Here is a 21,869-nt window from a genome sequence, read left to right as displayed (position 1 = left end):
ACTCGATTTTGGAGACCAGGCTGGCCTCGAACTCACAGAGATCTGCCTGCCTCTGTCTCCTCTGCCTCCAAGTGCTGGGATTAAAGGTGTGTGCCACCACTGCCCAGCAGTGTTTTTCTTTAAAAACATTTTTTCTTTTATTTATTTTGGAAGTATGTGTTCATATACTTAAATTAACTTTTCTTTTCTTTTTTTTTTTTTTTTTGGTTTTTTGAGACAGGGTTTCTCCATACAGTTTTGGTGCCTGTCCTGGATCTCACTCTGTAGACCAGGCTGGCCTTGAACTCACAGAGATCCGCCTGGCTCTGCCTCTTGAGTGCTGGGATTAAAGGCGTGCGCCACCACCACCGCCACTCAACTAAATTAACTTTTCTTTACTTAAATTATCCCATCTACCTTTTGCCTCTGGGCTTTTACCTTTCTCTATTTCTGTATATTTTTTCTTTCCTTCTTATTCCATGTCTGGTTGTGTGGCTGGGTGACTGGCCCCTGGCATCTGCCTCTCCTTTTCTCTCTTGCTCAGTCTTCTTTCTTCCTGTTTATTCTCTCTGCCTGCCAGCCCTGCCTATCCTTTCTTCTGTCTAGCTATTGGCCATCCAGCTCTTTATTAGACCAATCAGGTGTTCCAGACAGGCAAAGAAACACAGCTTCACAGAGTTACACAAATGCAACATAAAAGAATGCAACACATCTTTGCATCATTAAACAAATGTTCCACAGCATAAAAGAATGTAACACATCTTAAAATAATATTCTACCACACTCCTCCTTCAGTAGACATGGAAAGAGGCCCAGGCTGTTTCTCAGAAACAGTGGGTACAATGAGTGGTGAATGGGTCTTGGGGGAAAGGAGGGCTAAGAAAATGCTCTGGCCTAAGGCTGATTCAAGGCTCCTGCTAGGTCCTGAAGGTACTTTGGTCTAGGAGTCCAGGAGCAGAGGCTTCCCTTCTGCTGGACTTGGCCCTCTATCCTTCCTCCAAGTGCCCTAAAGGGGTCCCTGCTCAGCATGTGTGGGTGGGGTGCAGCCTCCATTTTCTCTCCTGCAGAGAATGGAAAGTTTCTGGCCCTGGATCTTGGGGGAACTAACTTCCGAGTTCTCTTGGTGAAGATCAGAAGCGGACGGAGGTCGGTGCGAATGTACAACAAGATCTTTACCATCCCCCTGGAGATCATGCAGGGCACTGGGGAGGAGGTGAGTGTTAGGCCTGGGGGGCCAGCTGCCACACCCACCAGTGCCCACCTTGCATGAATGCCACTCTCTGCCCACAGCTCTTCGACCACATCGTGCAGTGCATCACCGACTTCCTGGACTACATGGGCCTCAAGGGGGTTCAGCTGCCTCTGGGCTTCACCTTCTCCTTCCCATGCAGACAGACTCGCATTGATAAGGTAAGACGGCCCTGCCAGGCACACAGCCCACCTAGAGGCTGCCGTCCCCTGAGGTAATTTCAGGATTCTTCTTTTTCTTTTTCTTTTTCTTCTTCTTCTTCTTCTTCTTCTTCTTCTTCTTCTTCTTCTTCTTCTTCTTCTTCTTCTTCTTCTTCTTCTTCTTCTTTATGTGGAGCTGAGGATTGAACCCAGGGCCTTGCGCTTGCTAGGCAATTGCTCTACCACTGAGCTAAATCCCCAACCCCTCAAAGTTCTTCTTGTCTGGGCTCACATTAGGTTTTGTTTTTGAGACAGGGTCTCCTGTATCCCAGGCAGGCCTCAGATTCCCTATGTAGCCAAGGATGACCTTGAACTTCTGATCCTCCTGTTTCTGCCTTCTGAGTCCTGGGATTACAGGCATGCACCACCATACCCAGTGCACGTGGTCCTGGGGATCGAACCCAGGGCTGTGTGTATACTAGGCATGCACTCTACTGACTGAGCCACACCACCAGGACCCTGCTCACACAGCTGGGCATGCGTCTTGTAGAAGGTTTTAATCACGTAAAGGTTTTTCTCCTTACTATATTTCATTTCTCCTTATTTGGGGCTTTGAAATTCACAAAAGAGTTGATGGTCCATTCCTCTGCAGGGGATTGGGTACAAGACTCCCTACGGGTACACAACCCACTGTTGCTCAGGTTCACTCTACAGAATGGCATAGTGTTGGCACAGACCCTGCACACATCCTCCTGGATATGTGACGTCATCTCTAGATCACTTTCCACCTGGTAAATACTGATTAAGGAAGAACGATAAGAGTCTGGGTACATCAGGACAGACCCAGTTCTGTTCTCTGAATACTTTTAAATTACGTTTGCTTTTGAGTCTCTGCCTGCATGTGCAGCTGTGTAGCACATGTGTACAGTGCCTGTGCATCTGTGTAGCACATATGTACAGTGCCTGTGGAGGCCAGAGGAAGACATCAGATCCCCCAGAACTGGAGTTCCAAGGTGGTGGTGAGCCACCAGGTGGGTGCTAGGAACTGAACCCGGTTCCTTTGCAAGAGCGAGAAGCCCGTGCTCTTAACTGCTGAGCCATCTCTCCAGCCTCTTTCTGAATATTTTTCATCCACAGGTTGGTTGGGTGTAGGGAGGAGCCCTCTCAGGTGTGGCTAGTATGCAATAAAAGGGAACCATGTGACACTGTTAGAAAAGAGAGGTCCCATAATTTTATGGAGAGGTTTGAGAAGGTAATGGCCAGGGAAGGCTAATTAGTACAACTGGGCAAAATTTTTTGTGTGCTTCCGAAGCAGCACATGGGAACAGGCAGACACTGGAGTTGTAGGGTTTTATTGTCTGACGAAGGGCAGCTCACCCAGGTAACCTAAGACATGTCATGCTCAAGCTGTCACAGTGGCACCTGCTTGTAACACTAGCACTTGGGAGATGAGGCAGGAGGATCAAGAGTTGAAGGCCAACATTGGCTATGTAGGGAGTTCAGTGTCAGCCTGGGTTACATGACATCCTGCCCTTCACCAACAATGATGATAAGGAGGAGGAGGAGGAGGAGGAGAAGGCTGGAGTAAATGAGATGTGGTACGTACACCAAAAGCATCCACAGCACTCGTTCTGTGCCAGACACAGCTCTGTGCTCTTCATGAACTTTACCTGGCTTGGACCGGGGAGGGGAACAGGGCAACAGTTCAGAGCACGGACTCTGAGCCATAGTGTCAGGCTTGTTGGCCATGTGACCTTGGGTAAGTTCTTTAACCTCTCTGTGGCTTGCTTTCCTTGTTTTATAAAAAAGGTGAGGGACTGAAGAGATGAGTCAGCAGTTAAGAGTGTTTGCTGTTCTGGCAAAGGACTCAGGTCCATTTCCCAGCACCCACATGGTGGTTCACCACAGTGTGTAACTCTAGTCCCAGGGCATCTGACACCCTCACCTCCCTTTGATACCTGCACACACGGTGCATATAAACTCATACAGGCACATGTGCACACACACACACACACACACACACACACACACACACACTCACATAGACTTAAAAAATAAATAAATCTTTATAAAATAAGGGCGGAAATTCTGCTTACTCTGTAGGCGTGTCTGTGGGTTTTCAAATTTCTGTGTAATTATACTTAACTATTTTGCTCAGTGAAAGTATATAGCAGATCCACATTATGTGATCTGGGAAGATCTCCAGTGTGTCACTAAGCAAGGAAAACAAATGGTAGTAATTTACGCAAAATATAAATTTGCTTATTTCAAAGTACAGGTAGCAGAGAGGAAAGGGTTTCGAGGGATTTTCATTGGGCTTACAGTAGCAATAACTCTTAGGGGAAGGGAAGTTAGGGATTTATTCCTATCAGTAACATTTTAGTTTAGTTTTTTTTTTTTTTTTTTAAATAAGACTAATACACTCATGTTATTGCTTCCATTAAGTGTGAATAGACTAGCTGGGCTTAGTGGTGCATGCTTTTAATCCCAGCACTTGAGAGGCAGAGCCAGGTGGATCTCTATGAGGTTGAGGCCAGCCTGGTCACATAGTGAGTATCAGGACAACCAGGGCTACATAGTAAGACCTTGTCTTGAAAAACAAGACAAAACAAGAAAACCCCAAACAAAGCATATAAAACCAACCAACCAACTAATCAACCAACCAACCAATCAACTGAACATCCAGCCAACCAACCAACCAACCAACCAACCAGCCAACCAATCAAACATCCAGCCAACCAACCAACCAACCAAACAAATCAAACAAACAGCCAACCAACCAACCAACCAACCAACCAACCAACCAACCAAACAAACATCCAGCCAACCAACCAACCAACCAACCAACCAACCAAACATCCAGCCAACCAACCAACCAACCAACCAACCAAACATCCAGCCAGCCAACCAACCAACCAACCAACCAAACAAACAAACAAACAAACAAACAAGCCAAAAAATATGAATAGACTGTGTGAGAAAGAGCCCTGCGTGGCTGTTAGTGATTCTGAATGGTGGATGGGCCCCAAACACAGCAGCACTTCTGATCCAAGCCACTGACATTTCATGACTGTCCTGACTCCAAGAGGGCCAGGCTGATGAAGAGGGCAGGCAGCTGGGAGCAAAGCCACCGGTCACGGGGAAAAAAGGCGAAAGCTTATGTATTGCTTTATGTGGTTGCAACTTAGAAATAAGAAGTTTTCCAGTGGGAGTGTGTCCTGAGGACTATGGAGACTGAGGCTTGATGGCTGAAGGCCGCAGGGTGGGACAGTGTCTAGCTAAGGGTCCCATGGGTCACCCTTCCTGGTCCAGCACCCCAGCTCCGCCAGTTGCTCCCACTCCCAGCCTTCTAGGCTGTGGAGCTGGGCTAGATAAATCCCAGACCAGGGTAACAGCTTCTAAACATAAAATACTGCCATGAACATTAAGTGTATTGATTTTAGAAAATATAGAAAAATTTAAATGCACTCATAGTCTTGGATCCAAAGATAACCGGTCACCCCTCAGGCACATATTGTTCCAGACCCTTTTCTAGGCTGAGTATTTCTGTCATTTTAAAGATAAAAGCAGATTAAGTCTCTACTTGTGTTTTAATGGCTTTCATGTAAAAGTGGATGAACACAGTTCTCCAGTGCACCATGTTTCCTGACGGTGTGGTTGTTCTGGTTTGTATTAACGTTGATAATGAAGGATAAGACAGTAAGTCTTCACAATACTGCTAAGGGGATGAGGTGGCACTTCCCATCATCTAACAACGCTTTGATGGACAGGACTGACATTTTATAACTCGACCTCTGAAGAACCCTCAGCCTGTCATAGGCCACATTAGAAGCGGGATGGCTCCGACTCCAGACTCTGATTCTGTGCAGCAGTAGGGCAGGGGCACACCTGACTCTTGAAGACCATGCAGAGCTGTGGAGAGCACATTTGGCAGGAGCCCTTGTCTGGGCCATGTTGGGACAGTGGAGGTAGAAGCAGGCAAAGAACATGTTCCACCTGTGATCAGATTCAGTCCCTCGTGTCTGTTGGAGCTGCTGTGATCCCGAGAATGGCTGCCCAGGTGACCATCCCCTTCTTTGTTTCAGGGGACTCTAGTAGGGTGGACCAAAGGCTTCAAGGCCACCGACTGTGAAGGGGAGGACGTGGTGGACATGCTCAGAGAAGCCATCAAGAGGAGAAATGTAGGCTATGGGGAGGGGGAGGCACATGTGGGTCCTTGCCCTCTTCCCCTGGGCCTTCCCCTGCTCTGCCATGCCATGCCATGCCCAGGCCCTGTGACACAGGCCTCAGTCTGCCTTGGCCCGAGGTGCCCCTTGCACATTGAATGGCTTTCAGGGCAGTTGCTTGCTTCCTCTGCAGGAGTTTGACCTGGACATAGTTGCAATCGTGAACGACACGGTGGGGACCATGATGACATGCGGCTATGAAGATCCCAACTGTGAGATTGGCTTGATTGCAGGTGAGTGGTCAAGCATGGCCCACTGGCCGGGTCCCATCTGACTCTCGTGAGGGGTGGTGGGGGGTCACTGCTCTGCTGCCAGAGGCTACTCTAGAGATGGATGCAGTCTGGGGTTCTAGGCCAGCTAATTCCAAATCTCTTAATGTCTTTCTCACCAAGGCTCTATGCCATGGTCATTCTTTCATTGAAGGTGGAGAAGATATGCAAAGAAGTTTTCTTCCGTCATGTTGTGGACATTTTCATACTCATATATAATGTGTCATCTTTATGGTCTCCCCTCATCACTGTCCCCCCTTCCTTAGACTCCTTCTTCTTTCAACGTACAGTTCTGGGGCCAGGTGTCTTGGGAGGAAGGAGGCCACTGTGGGGCATGGTGGTCTGGGGCCGCAGAGCTGGCTTCTGACTCTGGTCATGCTACACACCTCACCATTGCCTGGATCCTTCTGGCTCTTTGGGTGCGTGTGAAGGGCAAGAGTTGAAAGGAGACTTAGATAGAGGAAGGGAGTGGTCTGAGGTGATACAGGACCTTTAGATGCTTTTAGAAGTAGTTTGGCAATGGTCCAAGTTCAAGCGTGGCTTCCGGAGGGAGACGTTTCTCCGAGAGGCTGGGGGACAGGTGGGATTTAAAGACTGAAGATGAGCATGAATGGCCTTCCAGGTGACAGGCACAGATGAGTGGTGACGGAACCTGGAGAAGTAGTTCTGGGGCTTGTCTGGGCTCACTGGATAAGAGCAGGAGGCAAGACAGGAAAATGGAGATCAATGGGGATGTATGGGTTCAGTGTTCTCGCTCAGACCCCCGCCTGCAGGTGAGCCTGAGCAGGCTGAGTATTCTGACTCACACAAGTTTGCTCTCCTGTAGGAAGGTCGGGCCAGACCCAGGAGGCTCCACAGATGAGGCCTGTGTGAGTGAATGGGATAGGTTCCTAGACTGCTGTGTGGGAGTTCTGGGGCCAGATCGTAGGCAAGGGGGAAAGAACGGCTCCCCAGTACCAGAAGTCCACCTGTCCAAGGCTGGACGACTCCTCATGTCCCTTGTCACTGCCGCACTGCTAAGTCTGTGGCCCCTTGGAAGCTTTGTATGCCCGTGGGACTGCTACTGCTGAGCATGAGGAAGAGAGACACAATGAGGATGATGATAATGATGATGAGGATGATAGGGGTGATGATGATATTGATAATGATAGGCAAGATGGGCAGGATGATGATGCTACTGCTGGGGATGATGATAGGAATGATGGGGATGATTATGTGGCTAGAGATACTAATGATGATGTTAATTATGGTGATGGTGGTGATGGGGAATATGGTGGTGGTGGTGGTGGTGATGATGATACTGTTAATGATGGGATGATGCTGATGCTGATCCTGCTGATGACTGAGGGATGATGATGATGAATAGGACTATGATGCTGATGGTGGTGATGGGGAATATGATGATGGTGGTAGGGATGTTGAAGGTGACAAGTATCATTCATTGGCTACTTAACATGTGGAAAAAATATACAAATGCCTTGTTTTCTTCTTCATAACAACTCCATAGAGTACTTGCTTAAGACTGGCCAGCTGGGGCTGGAGAGATGGCTCAGAGGTTAAGAGTGCTGCTTGCTCTTCCAAAGGTCCTGAGTTCAATTCCCAGCAACCACATGGTGGCTCACAACCATCTGTAATGAGATCTGGTGCCCTCTTCTGGCCTGTGGGGATATGTGCAGACAGAGCACTGTATACACAATAAATAAATAAATCTAAAAAAAGAAAAAAAAGACTGGCCAGCTGAATACACAGCTGGAATCCTGTCCAGCTGTCTCAGACCCCAACTTATTTATGGCACTCATCTGCCTCTCTTAGACCTATTGTCATCTTTGAGGAGGTCTAAAGTTCCTCCATGATTCCTTCCAGGGACAGGAAGCAATGTGTGCTATATGGAGGAGATGAGGAACATTGAGCTAGTGGAAGGGGACGAAGGGCGGATGTGCATCAACACAGAGTGGGGAGGATTTGGAGATAATGGCTGCATAGACGACATCTGCACCCAGTATGACAAGGAAGTGGATGAGGGCTCCTTGAATCCTGGCAAGCAGAGGTGAGAAGGACGGGTGGCTGTGTGTCTGTCATGTGTGATGGGAACAGTTTTGCCAAACCCAGGGAGCAGTTCTGTTCTTGTGGTATCAACCTGATAATTTTGGCTATGCCTATTACACCTCTGTACCAGATGTTAGTGCAGGGTCATCCTGGAATAAAAGAAGGCCATCTTCCAGCCTGGTCTACAGAGCAAGATCCAGGACAGACACCAAAACTATATAGAGAAACCCTGTCTCAGGGGGAGAAGAAGAAAAAGAAGAAAGAAGAAAGAAGAAAAAAGAAAGAAATGAGGAGGAGGAGGAGGAGGAGGAGGAGGAGGAGGAGAAGAAGAAGAAGAAGAAGAAGAAGAAGAAGAAGAAGAAGAAGAAGAAGAAGAAGAAGAGGAAGAAGAAGGCGGCCATCTTGATGTTTCTAACAGGGAAGGAGAGGTCACTTTCCTAGTCACCATTAGGCACAGTGAAGGCTAGCTCAGGAAGCCAGCCAGAAGCTGTCAGAATGTCTGCTTGTAAGGGTGCCTAGGTGTCACAGAGCAGGGGTATGGTGACCTAGAAGGCCCTCAGATAGGCTTTACTAGGTCCAATTTAGAGCTCAAGGTCCTTAGCCTTTAATGTCAGTGAGCTCTAGGGGGTGGGGAAGGAGTCCCCACAATGGATGGAAGACTGACTCTCAACATGGTATCATACCTTATCATGGATCACACGCCTTTGTGAGATACATTTCAATTAGTAGCCACTGAAAAGACAGAAAATAGTGAATGGCTTCTAAACACCTGAGTAGATTTCCACCTGCATTCTGACACACATCAGAGAGTGGAGAAGAAAGGGGTAAACCAGGGCAGTGCTGGTGACTAGTCCCTGTTTTGTGAGCCTGGGCCCTTCCCCTGGAACAGGGTTGGGAAGCTTTTCTGTAAAGGGCCAGAGAGTTTTTTATTTTGTGACTCATATGGTCTCTGTCCCAGTTAGGCTTGGTATTATATGTAAACTGAGAAGAAACACATTTATTATGGTGGCTGATAAACAAATGGAGGTTTAACAGGTTGGAAATGTGCTGATGAGGGGTTCAGGGACACTTTGGGGACTGTTGAGCTGAGAACATTGTCTAGGAAGAGGCTTGAGCAAGGACAGGGTGGGTACTGGCGGTCCCTCACCCTGCTTTGGCAATTTCTGTGGCTGGGTGGTAGGTGAGCTGTTCCAACCCTGGGTGTTCTAAACAGTGGACCCTCAGGCTCAGGATGCAGCGCAGTGGCAGAATTTGGTGTAGTATAGCACACAGCCTGAGCTCAGTCCTCAGCACCGCATCAGAAAGGGGTTGAAGACCTTAGGTTGGAATGCCGGTTTGCGGCTCTTCCCGGAGGCGAAGTGTCTGGGGCTTAGTTCTGTGTCTGTCTGTCTGCTGGGGCTTGTATTTCTGAACTGAGGGCTTAATAGAGTGGAAGTGGAATTTTGAATGTAATGAGGACATGACTGCTCCAAGGTATGGTTGAGGGGAAGGTTTTTATTGTAGACATAAGGGAGAGTCCAGCCAGAGGAATCTGGAAGAGTCCAGAGCAGAGAGAGAAAGTAGACGAAACATGGCCAATAGTCTGAACTGGGCCATGAGAGGAGAGAGGAGCGAGGAGCGAGGAGAGAGGAGACCAACAGCCAAGACCAAGAAAGCACATGGCCAAAATAGCAAGGTTGTACAGAAGTGGGAAGCTGGGGGAAGGGAAGCCCACAGGCTGGAGAAGTTTGGGGTAGGGGGGCATGGAGAGAAGAGCTGAGAAAAACCAGGAGGCCAGTGAGTGCTTTGGCATGCTGCTAGGCACCACAGTTAGCCATTTGTCCTTTGGACCTGACCAAGTTGCCTTGTGATATTCTGCAGTTCTTCTGCTGGTTCCTAGAACAGTTGTGGGTATGAGGCTGGCACGCAGGTCCCAGTGCCATTGTGTTTCCATTCGCCTCTGTGGTCATGGGAGTCGGGCTCCCCAGCCCAGTTAGGAGTGTTGTGGAATTGCACTCCCGTGGACTGAGGCTTGGGGCACTGGGTGCTTCCTAAGTCCTTCTCTTGCTGAAGTGTGGTGGAGAAGAGAAGAGGATGAATTTTTGTTTAAAGCACTTCTTGAGTGTTGGTAGCTTGTGATCTCTGGCGGACAGATGTTTTCAAAGGCAAAGTTGATGTCCCCGTGTCTAACGCAAAACCCAAACCCAAATGAAATTAGCATAGCAGAGGCGATCTCTAACAGCACAGACTGGCGGGCAGCAGGAGGCCCGGGAAAGCTAGCAATGGGTGACCCCTGCCTCTTGCCTCCTGCAGTCCTTAGAATCCTGCTTTACTCCCTGGTTTCCAGATGAAGCTCCCAGGAGGGGCTCACAGCACTGGGATGTGGGAAGCTGGGCTTGACTCCCCGGTGGCTCTGGAGCCTACCTTTCTCACTCCACCTGCTCTCTGCTTTACATTTATTTGACAACTGCAGAAAGGGCCTTCCTAGACCACTCTGACCGGGAATTTCAGGGGCCAGCGTGCTCTCCACCCAGACCTGGGTCCTCAGAAACCACCTTTCGAGTTGGGGATTTAGCTCAGTGGTAGAGCGCTTACCTAGCAAGCGCAAGGCCCGGGTTCGATCCTCAGCTCAAAAAAAAAAAAAAAAAGAAACCACCTTTCTGCTTTCATCGGTCCTGTCCCCTCTTCCCCAAACAGATACGAGAAAATGACCAGTGGGATGTACCTGGGGGAGATTGTGAGGCAGATCCTGATTGACCTCACCCGGCAGGGGCTCCTCTTCCGAGGGCAGATTTCAGAGAGACTCCGGACCAGGGGTATCTTTGAAACCAAATTCCTGTCCCAGATTGAAAGGTAATGTATAATCAAACTTACTCAATTAGCGTGGGATGCTTGGGGAAGGGAATGGCTGTCTTCCCCCAGGGCTGGGAAGATTTGAGATTGGAAAATGAAAGCAAGACTTGGGATGTAGCTCAGTTAGGAGAGTGCTTGTCTAGCATGCGTGATGTCCTGGGTTCGATCCCTAGCATCTTCACAAAGCAGGTGTGGTGGTTCACAACTGTAATCTTATCACCCTCGAAGTGGAGGCAGGAGGATGAGAAATTCAAGGTCATCGTTGGTGGCATAGTGAGTTTGAGGCCATTCTAGAGTATATGAAACCCTGGAGAGAGAAACAGAGAGAGTGTGCAGGAAGGCTCCAGTGGGCATGGAGTTCGATCAGTCCACTCTACTGTCCACCTGCATCAGATTCCAGCCCGGAGACAGCATACTGCCTGGGGGTTAGCCTCAGGTCACTTAATTGAAAGGATTGGCTTCTCTACGGAGGTTGCAGAAGGGTGGCACAGGAATTAAGTTAGGTAAAAGTTAACCCTGCTCTATTCCTGAAAAGATGATGTACCTGTAACAAAGACAATCACTCATAAGCTTGTTACCAAACACAGCTATTTTGGGTTTTGTGAATGATGTCCCCTCTTAAATTCCTTCATATATGCAAACATCTTTGATACATGCCATCATATTACATAGAATTTGCATATATTCATTCAGTGTTTAATCATAGAAAATTTCACTTACAATGCGTTTCATCTGTTTGTCTTTTAGACAGGGTCTGATACAGCCCAGGTGGCCTCAAAGTTCCAATATAGCTGAGGTCTGCCTCTACCTCCCAAGTGCTGGGGTTCCAAGTGTGTGCTACCATGCCTGGCTTCTGTTTTCTGTTTTCCTTCGTATTATGGAAAAATGTAAACATCTATGAAAGTAGAACAATGGTGAAATGGACCTGTGTTCCCTTCACTGCTCCCAGCAAAGGGCAAGTCATCGCCAAAGCGGCTTTGTCGCACCCTCCTACTGGCCCAGCCTCTGGCTAGGTTAATTACAGAGCCCACACCTATGCCAGCTCCTTTAGAAATATTTCAAATGTATTTCTAAAAGAGGAGCTTTTACAAAACCACAACTGAATACCATTATCACACCCCAAACAGCTAATGTTAAACCTTAATCTCAAAATAGCTTCTTAGGCCGGGCGGTGGTGGCACACGCCATTGATTCCAGCACTCAGGAGGCAGAGGCGGGTGGATCTCTGTGAGTTTGAGGCCAGCCTGGGCTACAGAGTGAGTTCTAGGACAACCAGGGCTACGCAGAGAATCCCTATCTAGAAAAGACAAAACAAAACAAACAAACAAACAAACAAACCCAAAATGTCTTCTTAGACTTCTGTTTCCTAAATTGCCAAAGAAAACCAAAAACAAATAGTTGTGCAGTTGTTTGGTATGCATTAGTAGCCAAATGGGGCTTTTCTTTTCTTTTCTTTTTTTTTTTTTTTTTTGAGCTGAGGATCGAACCCAGGGCCTTGCACTTGCCAGTCAAGCGCTCTACCACTGAGCTAAGTCCCCAACCCCAATGGGGCTTTTCTATCTGGTTGGCATGTCTAAGATCTATTTTCCTCTTCAGGCGTCCCCTCCCTTCCTTATTTTTCTTAACTGCTTAGTTGTTGAGGAAGCCATATCTTATCCGAGTTTCCTGTATTCCAGATTTTGATGATTATAGCATACAGTACTGACCTCTGTCTCTTACATTTTTCTGGAAATCTTACAGTTACCCTGGATGCCTGATCAGATTCAGTGTTGAATTTTGGTCTGTCTGTTTTGTTTTCCCATACTGTCATCACTCACTGATGCTTATTATGAGAATCTTACGCTGTCAGCATTGATTAGACTATTTCTTGAAAGAGAACTTCCCTTTATCCGCTCATTAGTGTAATAATCGTTTTGAATGGCTGCATGAAGCCTCCCTGTTACTATACTGTAATTTACTAAACTTCCCTTTAGTATGCGATGCCAAGCTTATAATTTATGAATTTTTCTTATTCTGAGCAACACCATAATTACTCTTTTTTGCACACAGTCATTTGCAGCTCGTGAATTATTTACTTAGGTTTGACAGAAGGCACGCTCCCCCAGGGTGCATTGCTTTTGGGAAAGTGGCTTCCGAGGCTGGGGATGTGGCTTTGTTAAAGTGCCTGCCTGGCACGCACAACGTGCGTGGTTCCATCACCAGCGTAGCATACGCCAGGTCTGGTGGTGCATGCTTCGAATCCCAGCACTTAAGAGGCAAAGAAAGACAAGTTTAAGGCATCTTTGGTTATATAATGAGTTCTAGGACAGCCTGGGCTACACGAAACCCTATGCAAACAAACAAACAAACAAACAAACAAACAAACAAACAAAAAACCCAAAAGGTACTTCCCATTTCCACAGTCACCACCACCAGCAGAAAGTACAGGTAAACTGGTTTCTCTCCATCTGTGCGCAGTCATGGAATTTTAGTAATCTTTCGGGTTAGATGATTATGAATGAAAAAGGACTACTTGGGCCAGAGTTGGAGACCAAGCCAGGCACGGTGGTGCACATCTCTTACCCGAGCCCTTGGGAGGCAAAGACAGGAGCATCTATTTAGGCTACAAAGGGAGTGCCGGGCCAGCCAGGGCTACATAACAAGACTTTATTCCAAAGCACAATTAAACAAACAGTAACAGACAGAAGGAAAAGAAAAATGCTCACTTAACAAGTGAAGTCAAGGCTGGGCGGTGGTGGCACACGCCTTTAGTCCTAGCCCTTGGGAGGCAGAGGCAGGCGGATCTCTGTGAGTTCAAAGCCAGGCTACAGAGTGAGTTGCAGGAAAGGCGTAAAGCTACACAGAGAAACCCTGTCTTGAAAAACAAAACAAACAAACAAACAAAAAACCAACCAAAAAACCAAAACAAAAACCAAGTGAAGTCAATGCTCACGAGGGAGCCACCGTAGGGTTCCTGCTGTCTGGGGACCTGGCGGTTGAAGACAGAGTCACTGTAGAGTCAGGGGCTATCAAAGGAGAGCTCAGGAGTGGCTGCTCTTGCAGAGGACCTAGGTTCAGTTCCGAGCACCTACATGGCAGCTCATAACTGCCTGGGACTCTAATTCCAGGGCATCTGGTGCCCTCTCTGGTCTCTGCAGGCACAAGTCACTCAGTGCAGGCAAAACACTCAAACACATAAAAGGAAAATAATCTTTAAAAAGAAGAAGAGGAGGAGGAAGTGGAGGAGGAGAGGAAGGAGGAGGTAGTGGAGGAGAAGAAGGGGGAGGCAGATGAGAAGAAGGAGGAGGGCAAAGAGGAGGGGGAAGAGGAGGAGGAGGGGGAAGAGGAGGAGGAGGGGGAAGAGGAGGAGGAGGGGGAGGAGAAGAGGGAGGTGGAGGAGGAGGGAGGGAAAGAAGGAGGGGGAGGAGGTAGTGGAGGAGGAAGTGGGGGTAGTGCAGGAAGAGGGGGAGGAGGGGGAGATAGTACAGGAGGAGGAGAGGGAATCAGCAGTGAAATGCTAACTGAAATGCTAACGAGCATGTGTAACCAATAGGATCCGCTGAGAACAAACAGCTTCTCCCTCAGTCAGCCTGGCTGGCCAGTGCCTTGTGTTGTTCTGTTTCCCAAGAGCCCAAATGAGTTGTTCGTAGAAGCCAGGTATAGTGGTTGCCCATACCTCAGCACTCAGCGGAGGCAGGAGAGTCAGAGTTGGAGGCCAGCCTGGGTTTCAAAGGAAGATCCTAGGGAGGAGGGGAAAGAGAGAGAGACTTTACTCTCTCTGTCGGTAGAGTGCTTGCCTAACACGTAGGAAGCTCTGGGTTCAATTCCTAGCATCACAAAATAAATAAAAATTAAAATAATAAGCGGAAGGGAAGAAAACAAGAAGCGCCTACAACCCGACCATTGTCTCAGGAGCTGTCCTTCAGCCTTTTCTGGTCAAAGACCAACGTTAAAACAAACTCCTTGAAACAAGAAATAAAACTCAGACAGGCACCGCTGTTCCCCGAGACCAATGGCACATGGTGCTTTATCACCCCTGGCTCCTCCAGCCACAAGGCTTTCCCATGACATGAAATGGCTGCAGATAATTCCATAGCCTGGCTGGCCGTCCTTTGGTCCCAGCCTGGCCACAGTGGTGGCTTGTCAGTCATTCTTTTAAGGACACTAATTTCCCCTGAGCCTGAGATGGTCAAGTACACAACCTCACAGCCTTTAGCCTGAGGCTCAGAGATCAGCATAAGCACTATCGGTTGTCAAGGTCCACTACGACTTAACTGGGGTCTAGACTTGAGGCCAGTTTGTCCCTGTGATGATGCCACTTCTCTGTACATGTTCATGGTCCTATCAGGTTCCCATTTTTATTATTAGAGAATTTCATATGTGCATGTAATTTGTTTTGATCAAATCCACCCCACCCCCTCCCTCTGGTTCCTACCTCACCTCCCCCAGCACTGTCCCCTCCCCAGTTCCATAGGTTGTTTTAAGAAAACCCACTGGGCCCACCTCGTGCTGCCTGTGTGTACATGGGCGTAGGGCCGTTGACTGGAGCATGAGTAGCCTCTCTGGAAACTGACTTTCTTCTTTCCAGCAGCCATCCATTGCCCATACATAATGTGGAGGCCCACAGAGGTTTCCTAGTGAGACCTGAGCCTGCTTTACCCAGCAGAACTGCATTAGAGAATTGCTTGACCATGTGCATGGTTTCTAGGTGATTGGAAGGGTCTATACTTGGCTGAGCCGGGGGAGGTCTTTTGCTCCACCCCTTAGCATTTCTATAAAAGGTCCTTTAGGAAAGACAAGAGGGGCCAGTGGATAATGATCCAGGCCCTCCCGAGGCTCTCCTGTGTTTCTATCATTTCTCTCCCCTCTATCCTTCCATCTAAATCTCTTCTCCCTCTCTCCTCAAGAGTAACCTGGGGAAAATGTGGGAGCCGGTCTCCCAGCTAACCTCCCACACCATAGCTCCACAGCGAAGGGTGGGACTTCGCGACCTCCTCTGCCCGCCATGCTAGATCTTTCTCAGGCCTGCATGTAGTCACAGCTGCTGTGAGTTCATGGGTGCAACTATCCTGTCGTGTCCGGAAAACAGTTTCTATGGAACGGTCATCCACTACCTCTGCTTCTTACAATTTCTGCCTCCCCTTCTGAGAGGACACCTAGACCTTGGGAGGGTGTGATGTGATCCAGATGTCCCAATTAGGACTGGTTACTCGACAGTCTTTTATTCTGTCTGTGTTAACCAATTGGGTCCCTGGGTGAAGGGTTCCCACTGTTTAAGGCATCATTTGTGTGCCATATATTCATTTAGTTGAATATCTCCAGCCCTATTCAGGTCGCTGCTGAAAACAGTTTCATCCTTTGTTTTGTTTTGTTGTTTTTGTTTTTCAAGACAGAGTTTCTCTGTGTAACCCTGGCTGTCCTGGATCTCACTCTGTAGCCCAGGCTGGCCTCGAACTCACAGAGATCTGCCTGCCTCTGCCTCCCAAGTGCTGGGATTAAAGGAGTGTGCCACCACCGCGCAGCCGTAGTTCTCTCTTCAAAGAGCATACAGTCAGCTGGGTTGACAGCACACCTTTTATCCCAGCACTCAGGAAGCAGAGGCAGGAAGGTTACCATGAATTTCAGGCCAGACTGAGCTACACAGTAAATGCCAGGGCAGCCGGAGGCGATATAGCAAGAAACAATTAGGAGGAAATTGGCCTCCAGAATGGGAAGAGAGTATCGCTAAGTTGCTGTGAGGTTCCTGTCTAAGAGGACGTCCCTTGTGCTCTGAACCTCGGACTCCTGGAAAACATCTTGTCTGTTGGTTGCCGACCCTAACATTAGCTCCTAGTGAGATGGGCAAGAGCCAGCCTAACACAGGGGCACTTGCATGTTGCTATTTAAAGGTAATGGGACTTCCTAGCGTTCCTGACATTCCACACCCTCAGTCATTGACAGCATCCGTCTGGCTAAGACCCGTTCCAGAAGACTCTGGAGCCCATGAGGCAGGTCTAAGTGCAGGAAGCAGCTGCTAACGTTCTGACCTGCTTGTCCACAGTGACCGGCTGGCCCTTCTGCAGGTCAGAAGGATCCTGCAGCAGCTGGGCCTGGACAGCACCTGTGAAGACAGCATCGTGGTGAAAGAGGTGTGTGGGGCCGTGTCTCGGAGAGCTGCCCAGCTCTGCGGTGCAGGCATGGCCGCCATCGTGGAGAAGAGGAGACAAGACCAGGGCCTCGAGCACTTCAAGGTCACCGTGGGTGTGGATGGAACGCTGTACAAGCTGCACCCGCAGTGAGTGCCTGTGACGGGCATGGGAACCGGGACAGAGGGCAGGCATGCTGGTGGCCGGGGCTGAACCTGCAGAAACACTTCATCTTTGCAGTGGGAAGATGTGGCCCCATGGGGATGGTAACGGGGCATGGTAGAGTCCACTGCTATAGAGGCTGAAGCAAGGGCTGGTGCCTCTGCTTCCTGTTTGTCCACATGAGGCTAGGAGTCAGCCTTTAAAGCCCAGCCAGGGTCCTTATCTGCGCCAGGTCACCAGCAGTGACCTCTGCCTCTGAGGGTATCATAAAGATCAAATGGGCACCACCCAGCACCGAAGAAGTACCTGCTGTGACTATAGTACATAGGGCCAGGCAGAGAGCATGGCCGGAGCTCCAGCCAGGTGTGAGCTGGCCGGAATTTCTCAGTTCAGTCAGTGGACAGAAAAAAATGAAGAGCCTAGGCACACACAGGGTTGACTCCTGGCTCTACCATGTAGAATCCAGGTGGCATAAGGCCAGTTTTGTGTCTTCGGCTCTTTTCTGTAGAATGAGGACAATAACAACATGTAGTCACTAACAAACATAACATAGCTGCACTCACAAAAAGTTGTTACTCTTTTGTCTGTTTGTTTGCTTTTGTTTTGAGACAGGGTTTCTCTGTGTAGCTCTGGCTGTCCTGGAACCAGCTCTGTAGACCAGGCAGGCCTCGAACTCACAGAGATCCGCCTGGCTGTGCCTCCCGAGTGCTGGGATTAAAGGCGTACGCCACCACTGCCTGGCAAAAGCTATTATTTTTGTTCAGTGTTTCCCACTTTATTTTGGTGACAAGGAGACATAAGAACAAGATTATAAAATTCCCGTGGTGCTGATGGCTGGCTCACAGCTTCTCTCTTTGTTTCTTAGTGACACACATGTTTGGGGTTTGGTTTCTACAAATAGAGACTTCAAAATATTTTTACATTTATTTTGCATGTATGTGTGTATATATGTGCATATTCAGAAGCATAGGAGTCAGTTCTCTCCTAGCACCACAGGGACCCAGGAATTGAACTTGGGTTCCATTCCTCGGCCTCTGGCAAGCACCTTGAGCCATCTCGCCAGCTCCGGATCTCTTGAACTAAGACTTGACCAAAGGCAGAAAGGAAGCATACAGTCCCTTTAAAAGGTGCTGATGCTGGGTTGGGATTTAGCTCAGTGGTAGAGCGCTTGCCTAGCAAGTGCAAGGCCCTGAGTTCAATCATCAGCTCAAAAAAAAAAAAGGTGCTGATGCCAGGCAGTGGTGGTGCACACCTGGATCTCTTAAATTCAAGGCCAGCCTGGTCTACAGAACGAGTTCCAGGACAGCCAGGGCTACACAGAGAAACCCTGTCTTGAAAAACGAAAAATCAACCAAACAACAACAAAAAGGTGCTGACAAACAGTTTGAGGGAGTCCCATACCCCTTCCCAGTAAAAGCTCTCAGAGCCAGGAATGAGAGTCCCTTAGCCAGTTGAGGTGTCCCTACGAAAACCCGACAGCTAACACCACACTTGACAGGTGAGAGTAGCGGATCAGCCAACCCCACCGCAAGCCCTGACGTGTCTTCCTCTTGGTCCCAGCTTCTCCCGGATACTGCAGGAGACGGTGCGAGAACTGGCCCCTCAGTGTGACGTGACGTTCATGTTGTCGGAAGACGGCAGTGGGAAGGGAGCCGCTCTGATCACGGCTGTAGCCAAGAGGTTACAGCAGCAGAGGAAGGAAAACTAGGGGGGCCTGCCCAGGGACCACCAGATGACCTCCTGGCTGACCCTCCCTTCTCCAGGGCCGAAAGAGAACCAGAGTTCTCAGCACCCTTAGCATCCTGGTGCTGGCTTTGTGGTGATGACGCTCGGCGACACCTCCATTTGCCATATTTTGGCCAAAGATGGGCTGACGTTTGAAATCAAAGGATCTGGCCCAAGCAAGATTCTCCAACTGAGCTATCAGCGTTCTACAGCTTCAAGTCTCTCAGCTGCTGGACTCAGAGTCTGCCCAGGTGGCTGGCAGCTTAGTTCCTCACTGGCCTGAAGCTACCTCTGGCAGGAGACTGGGCCCGAGACCTTCGGATGAACCCTTGCGAGGGAGAAAGACACTTAGTGAACTAGGAGATCGAGCTTAACACGGCCTCACTTGTCACGTTGGCTTCACAGGCACTGCGAGAACAAGATGCACACTCATCTCTGCATGCCGAGGAGCCCAGGGCCCTGGAGCCAGGAGGAATCTTACCAGATTCGGGGGTTCCATGAATACCCTGGAGTGCCATTCCCCAGATGTGGACTGAGGGGTGGGACACCACTCAAGGTGCTGTTTTCCATTTCACGTGATGCAGTGGGTGGCAGTCTCTGCTGTCCATGTTTGTTTCGAGGACCGTTAGGTCCATGAAACACAGTCTGAGAATAAAAGACACTTGGCTTTCCGGGAAACTTGGCGTGAGGTATTGATCTTTCTTCTGAGAGGCTCATTGGTATCTTCACGTCCCGTCAGGAGAATAGGGGTCCTGTAGACTCAGAAGGTTAGTCCAGACTTCCTGCCAAGAGAAGGAACCTCATGGAACAGATTATCCAAATTTCATGTCATTGAAGTACTTCCAGCGACAGTGCAGTAACCATGTGACCCTAGAGTGCTTGCTCTTGACCTGGAGTCAGATGGAAGTCATGCATGTGTTCATGTGTAGGTGTGTGTATGTGTGTTTGTGTGGGGGTGTGCATGCACATGTGTGTATGTGTGTGTGGGTGTGTGTACATGTGTATGGAGGCCAGAGGACAACCTTGGTGTCACCCTCAGAAAGGCTATACGTAAGCCAGGCAGTGGTGGCACACACCTTTAATCCCAGCACTCAGGAGGCAGAAGCAGGTGGATCTCTGTGAGTTTGAGGCTAGCCTGGTCTACAAAGCAAGTTCCAGGAAAGGTGCAAAGCTACACCGAGAAACCCTGTCTTGAGAAAAGAAGAAGAAGAAGAAGAAGAAGAAGAAGAAGAAGAAGAAGAAGAAGAAGAAGAAGAAGAAGAAGAAAGGCCATACATTTCCTTGGACACAGGGCCCTTCAAGTGGGATCCAGGGTTCACTGTTTAGGCTAGGCTGGCTGTCCAGCAAGTCCCAGGCATCCTCCTGTATCCACCTCCCAACATTAGAATTACAGGCACACCACCACACCAGGTATCCTGATCCATGGGTAGAGCTCAGGTCCTAATATTTGGAGGCAAGCACTTTCCTATCTCGGAAGCTCCCAGAATCCATTCTCCTCCTCTGCTGCTCTCTTTCTCTCTGAAGCAGGGTCCTACTGTCCACCCTGTCTCTCCTAACCCTACCCCGCAGAGCTATATGGAGTCGACATGTGTCCCTGACCCAGCTCTGCAAGTCTATCTTATTACATGACTGTGAGGTTCTTATTTCTGCTTTTGTAGAATGTAAACTTATTGCCAAACATCTTTTTTATTATCATAGTGGACCAGGACTGTGCCATTCTGATTAAATACTTCCTGGGGAGGGATATGCTTTTTTTTTTTTTTTTTTGGAGCTGAGGATCTAACCCAGGGTCTTGCGCTTGCTAGGCAAGCACTCTACCACTGAGCTAGATCCCCAACCCCAGGATATACTTTCTTTCTTTCTCTTTCCTTCCTTCTTTCTTTCTTTCTTTCTTTCTTTCTTTCTTTCTTTCTTTCTTTCTTTCTTTCTTTCTTTCTTTTTGGTGTTTTGAGACAGGGTTTCTCTGTGTAGCTTTGGAGCCTGTCCTGGACTAGCTTTGTAGACCAGGCTGGCCTCGAACTCTCAAAGATCCACCTGCCTCTGCCTCCCGAGTACTGGGATTACAGGCGTACACCACCACCATCCAGCCGGGATATGCTTTTTAAAGTAAAGCTTTCTGAGAAGTCTTCCTGTGTGCATGCAGGGGACAATCGGGGTGGAAGGGTGCGGGGGAGATGACAGGTAATTATCACAGAAAATAATGTGAGAGGAAGATCGCACAGTCCAGGTTGGTTTGATGTGTTTGATACATTGGTTCAACTCCATAAAGTTGCTGACTACCTCTTCCTAAAAGGATGCTCCCAGTACTGGGGGTTCTCACGTGCTGAAACAGCATGTACCAGCAGACAGCCTGAGAGGCCCGCTCCGGCTAGGACCAGATGAGGGAGCCAAAGGGGCCCCTGGAATGTTTTCAGAAACACTCAGTAAATGTGTATGATGCTGGCCCCGTGAACTGGCCCTACGTGGCACTGTTAACCTTTTCTGTGTTTTAAAGCTATGTCTCTCTGGAGAAGTGGTACAGGATTTGTTAAATTTATGTTTTTATTTAGATATAATGTCTCTTTGAGGAAATCTCTTCCTCTTTCCCCTATTTCCCTTACTCCTTAAAAAAAAGTTTTGGGGTTGGGGATTTATTTAGCCCGGTAGTAGAGCACTTGCCTAGCAAGCGCAAGGCCCTGGGTTTGGTCCTCAGCTCTGAAAAAAAAAGTTTTTATGTGTATGAATGTTTTGCATGCATGTATGTTTATGTATCATGTGTGTGCCTGGTACCCACAAGGCCAGAAGGGAGCATCAGATCCCCTGGATCTGGAGTTGCAGATGGTTGTGAGCTGCCATGTGGGTGCTGGGAATGAAACCTGTGTCCTATGCAAGAACAGCCAGTGCTCTTAGCTGCAGAGTTACCTCTCCAGGCCCTTCCTTTGGTTTTGTTCTGTTGTTATTTTTTGTTGTTTTGGTTTGATTTTTCAAGACAGGGGTTCTCTGTGCAACAGCCCTATCTGTCCTGGAATTCACCTTATAGACCAGGCCGGCCTTGAACTCACAGAGATCTGCCTGCTTCTGCCTCCCAAGTGCTGGAATTAAAGGTGAGCGACACTGTGCCCAGCTCCTTTGGTTTTTAAGTTCTCACATTTTATTAA

General features: G+C 48.6%; 1 protein-coding gene across 3 annotated transcripts in view; it reads left to right on the top strand.

The window, feature by feature from the left end:
* Hkdc1 (hexokinase domain containing 1) overlaps positions 1-19,375 on the top strand; it is a 46,027-nt gene extending 26,652 nt beyond the window's left edge. For all 3 annotated transcript variants that reach the window (XM_036168491.1, XM_036168492.1, XM_036168493.1), the window contains 8 exons: positions 1,047-1,192; positions 1,270-1,389; positions 5,454-5,549; positions 5,728-5,827; positions 7,727-7,910; positions 10,586-10,741; positions 16,761-16,994; positions 18,568-19,375. In XM_036168491.1, coding sequence (XP_036024384.1) covers positions 1,047-1,192; positions 1,270-1,389; positions 5,454-5,549; positions 5,728-5,827; positions 7,727-7,910; positions 10,586-10,741; positions 16,761-16,994; positions 18,568-18,715 — 1,184 coding nt within the window. In that variant the 3' untranslated portion in view covers positions 18,716-19,375. The remainder of the gene's footprint in view (positions 1-1,046; positions 1,193-1,269; positions 1,390-5,453; positions 5,550-5,727; positions 5,828-7,726; positions 7,911-10,585; positions 10,742-16,760; positions 16,995-18,567) is intronic.
* Positions 19,376-21,869: the final 2,494 nt, after the last annotated feature.

Source organism: Onychomys torridus, chromosome 18 (genome assembly GCF_903995425.1).
Source record: "Onychomys torridus chromosome 18, mOncTor1.1, whole genome shotgun sequence".
Lineage (NCBI taxonomy): Eukaryota > Metazoa > Chordata > Mammalia > Rodentia > Cricetidae > Onychomys > Onychomys torridus.
The sequence above is the reverse complement of the archived record's forward strand: the minus strand, read 5'-3'. Positions and strand labels throughout refer to the sequence as shown.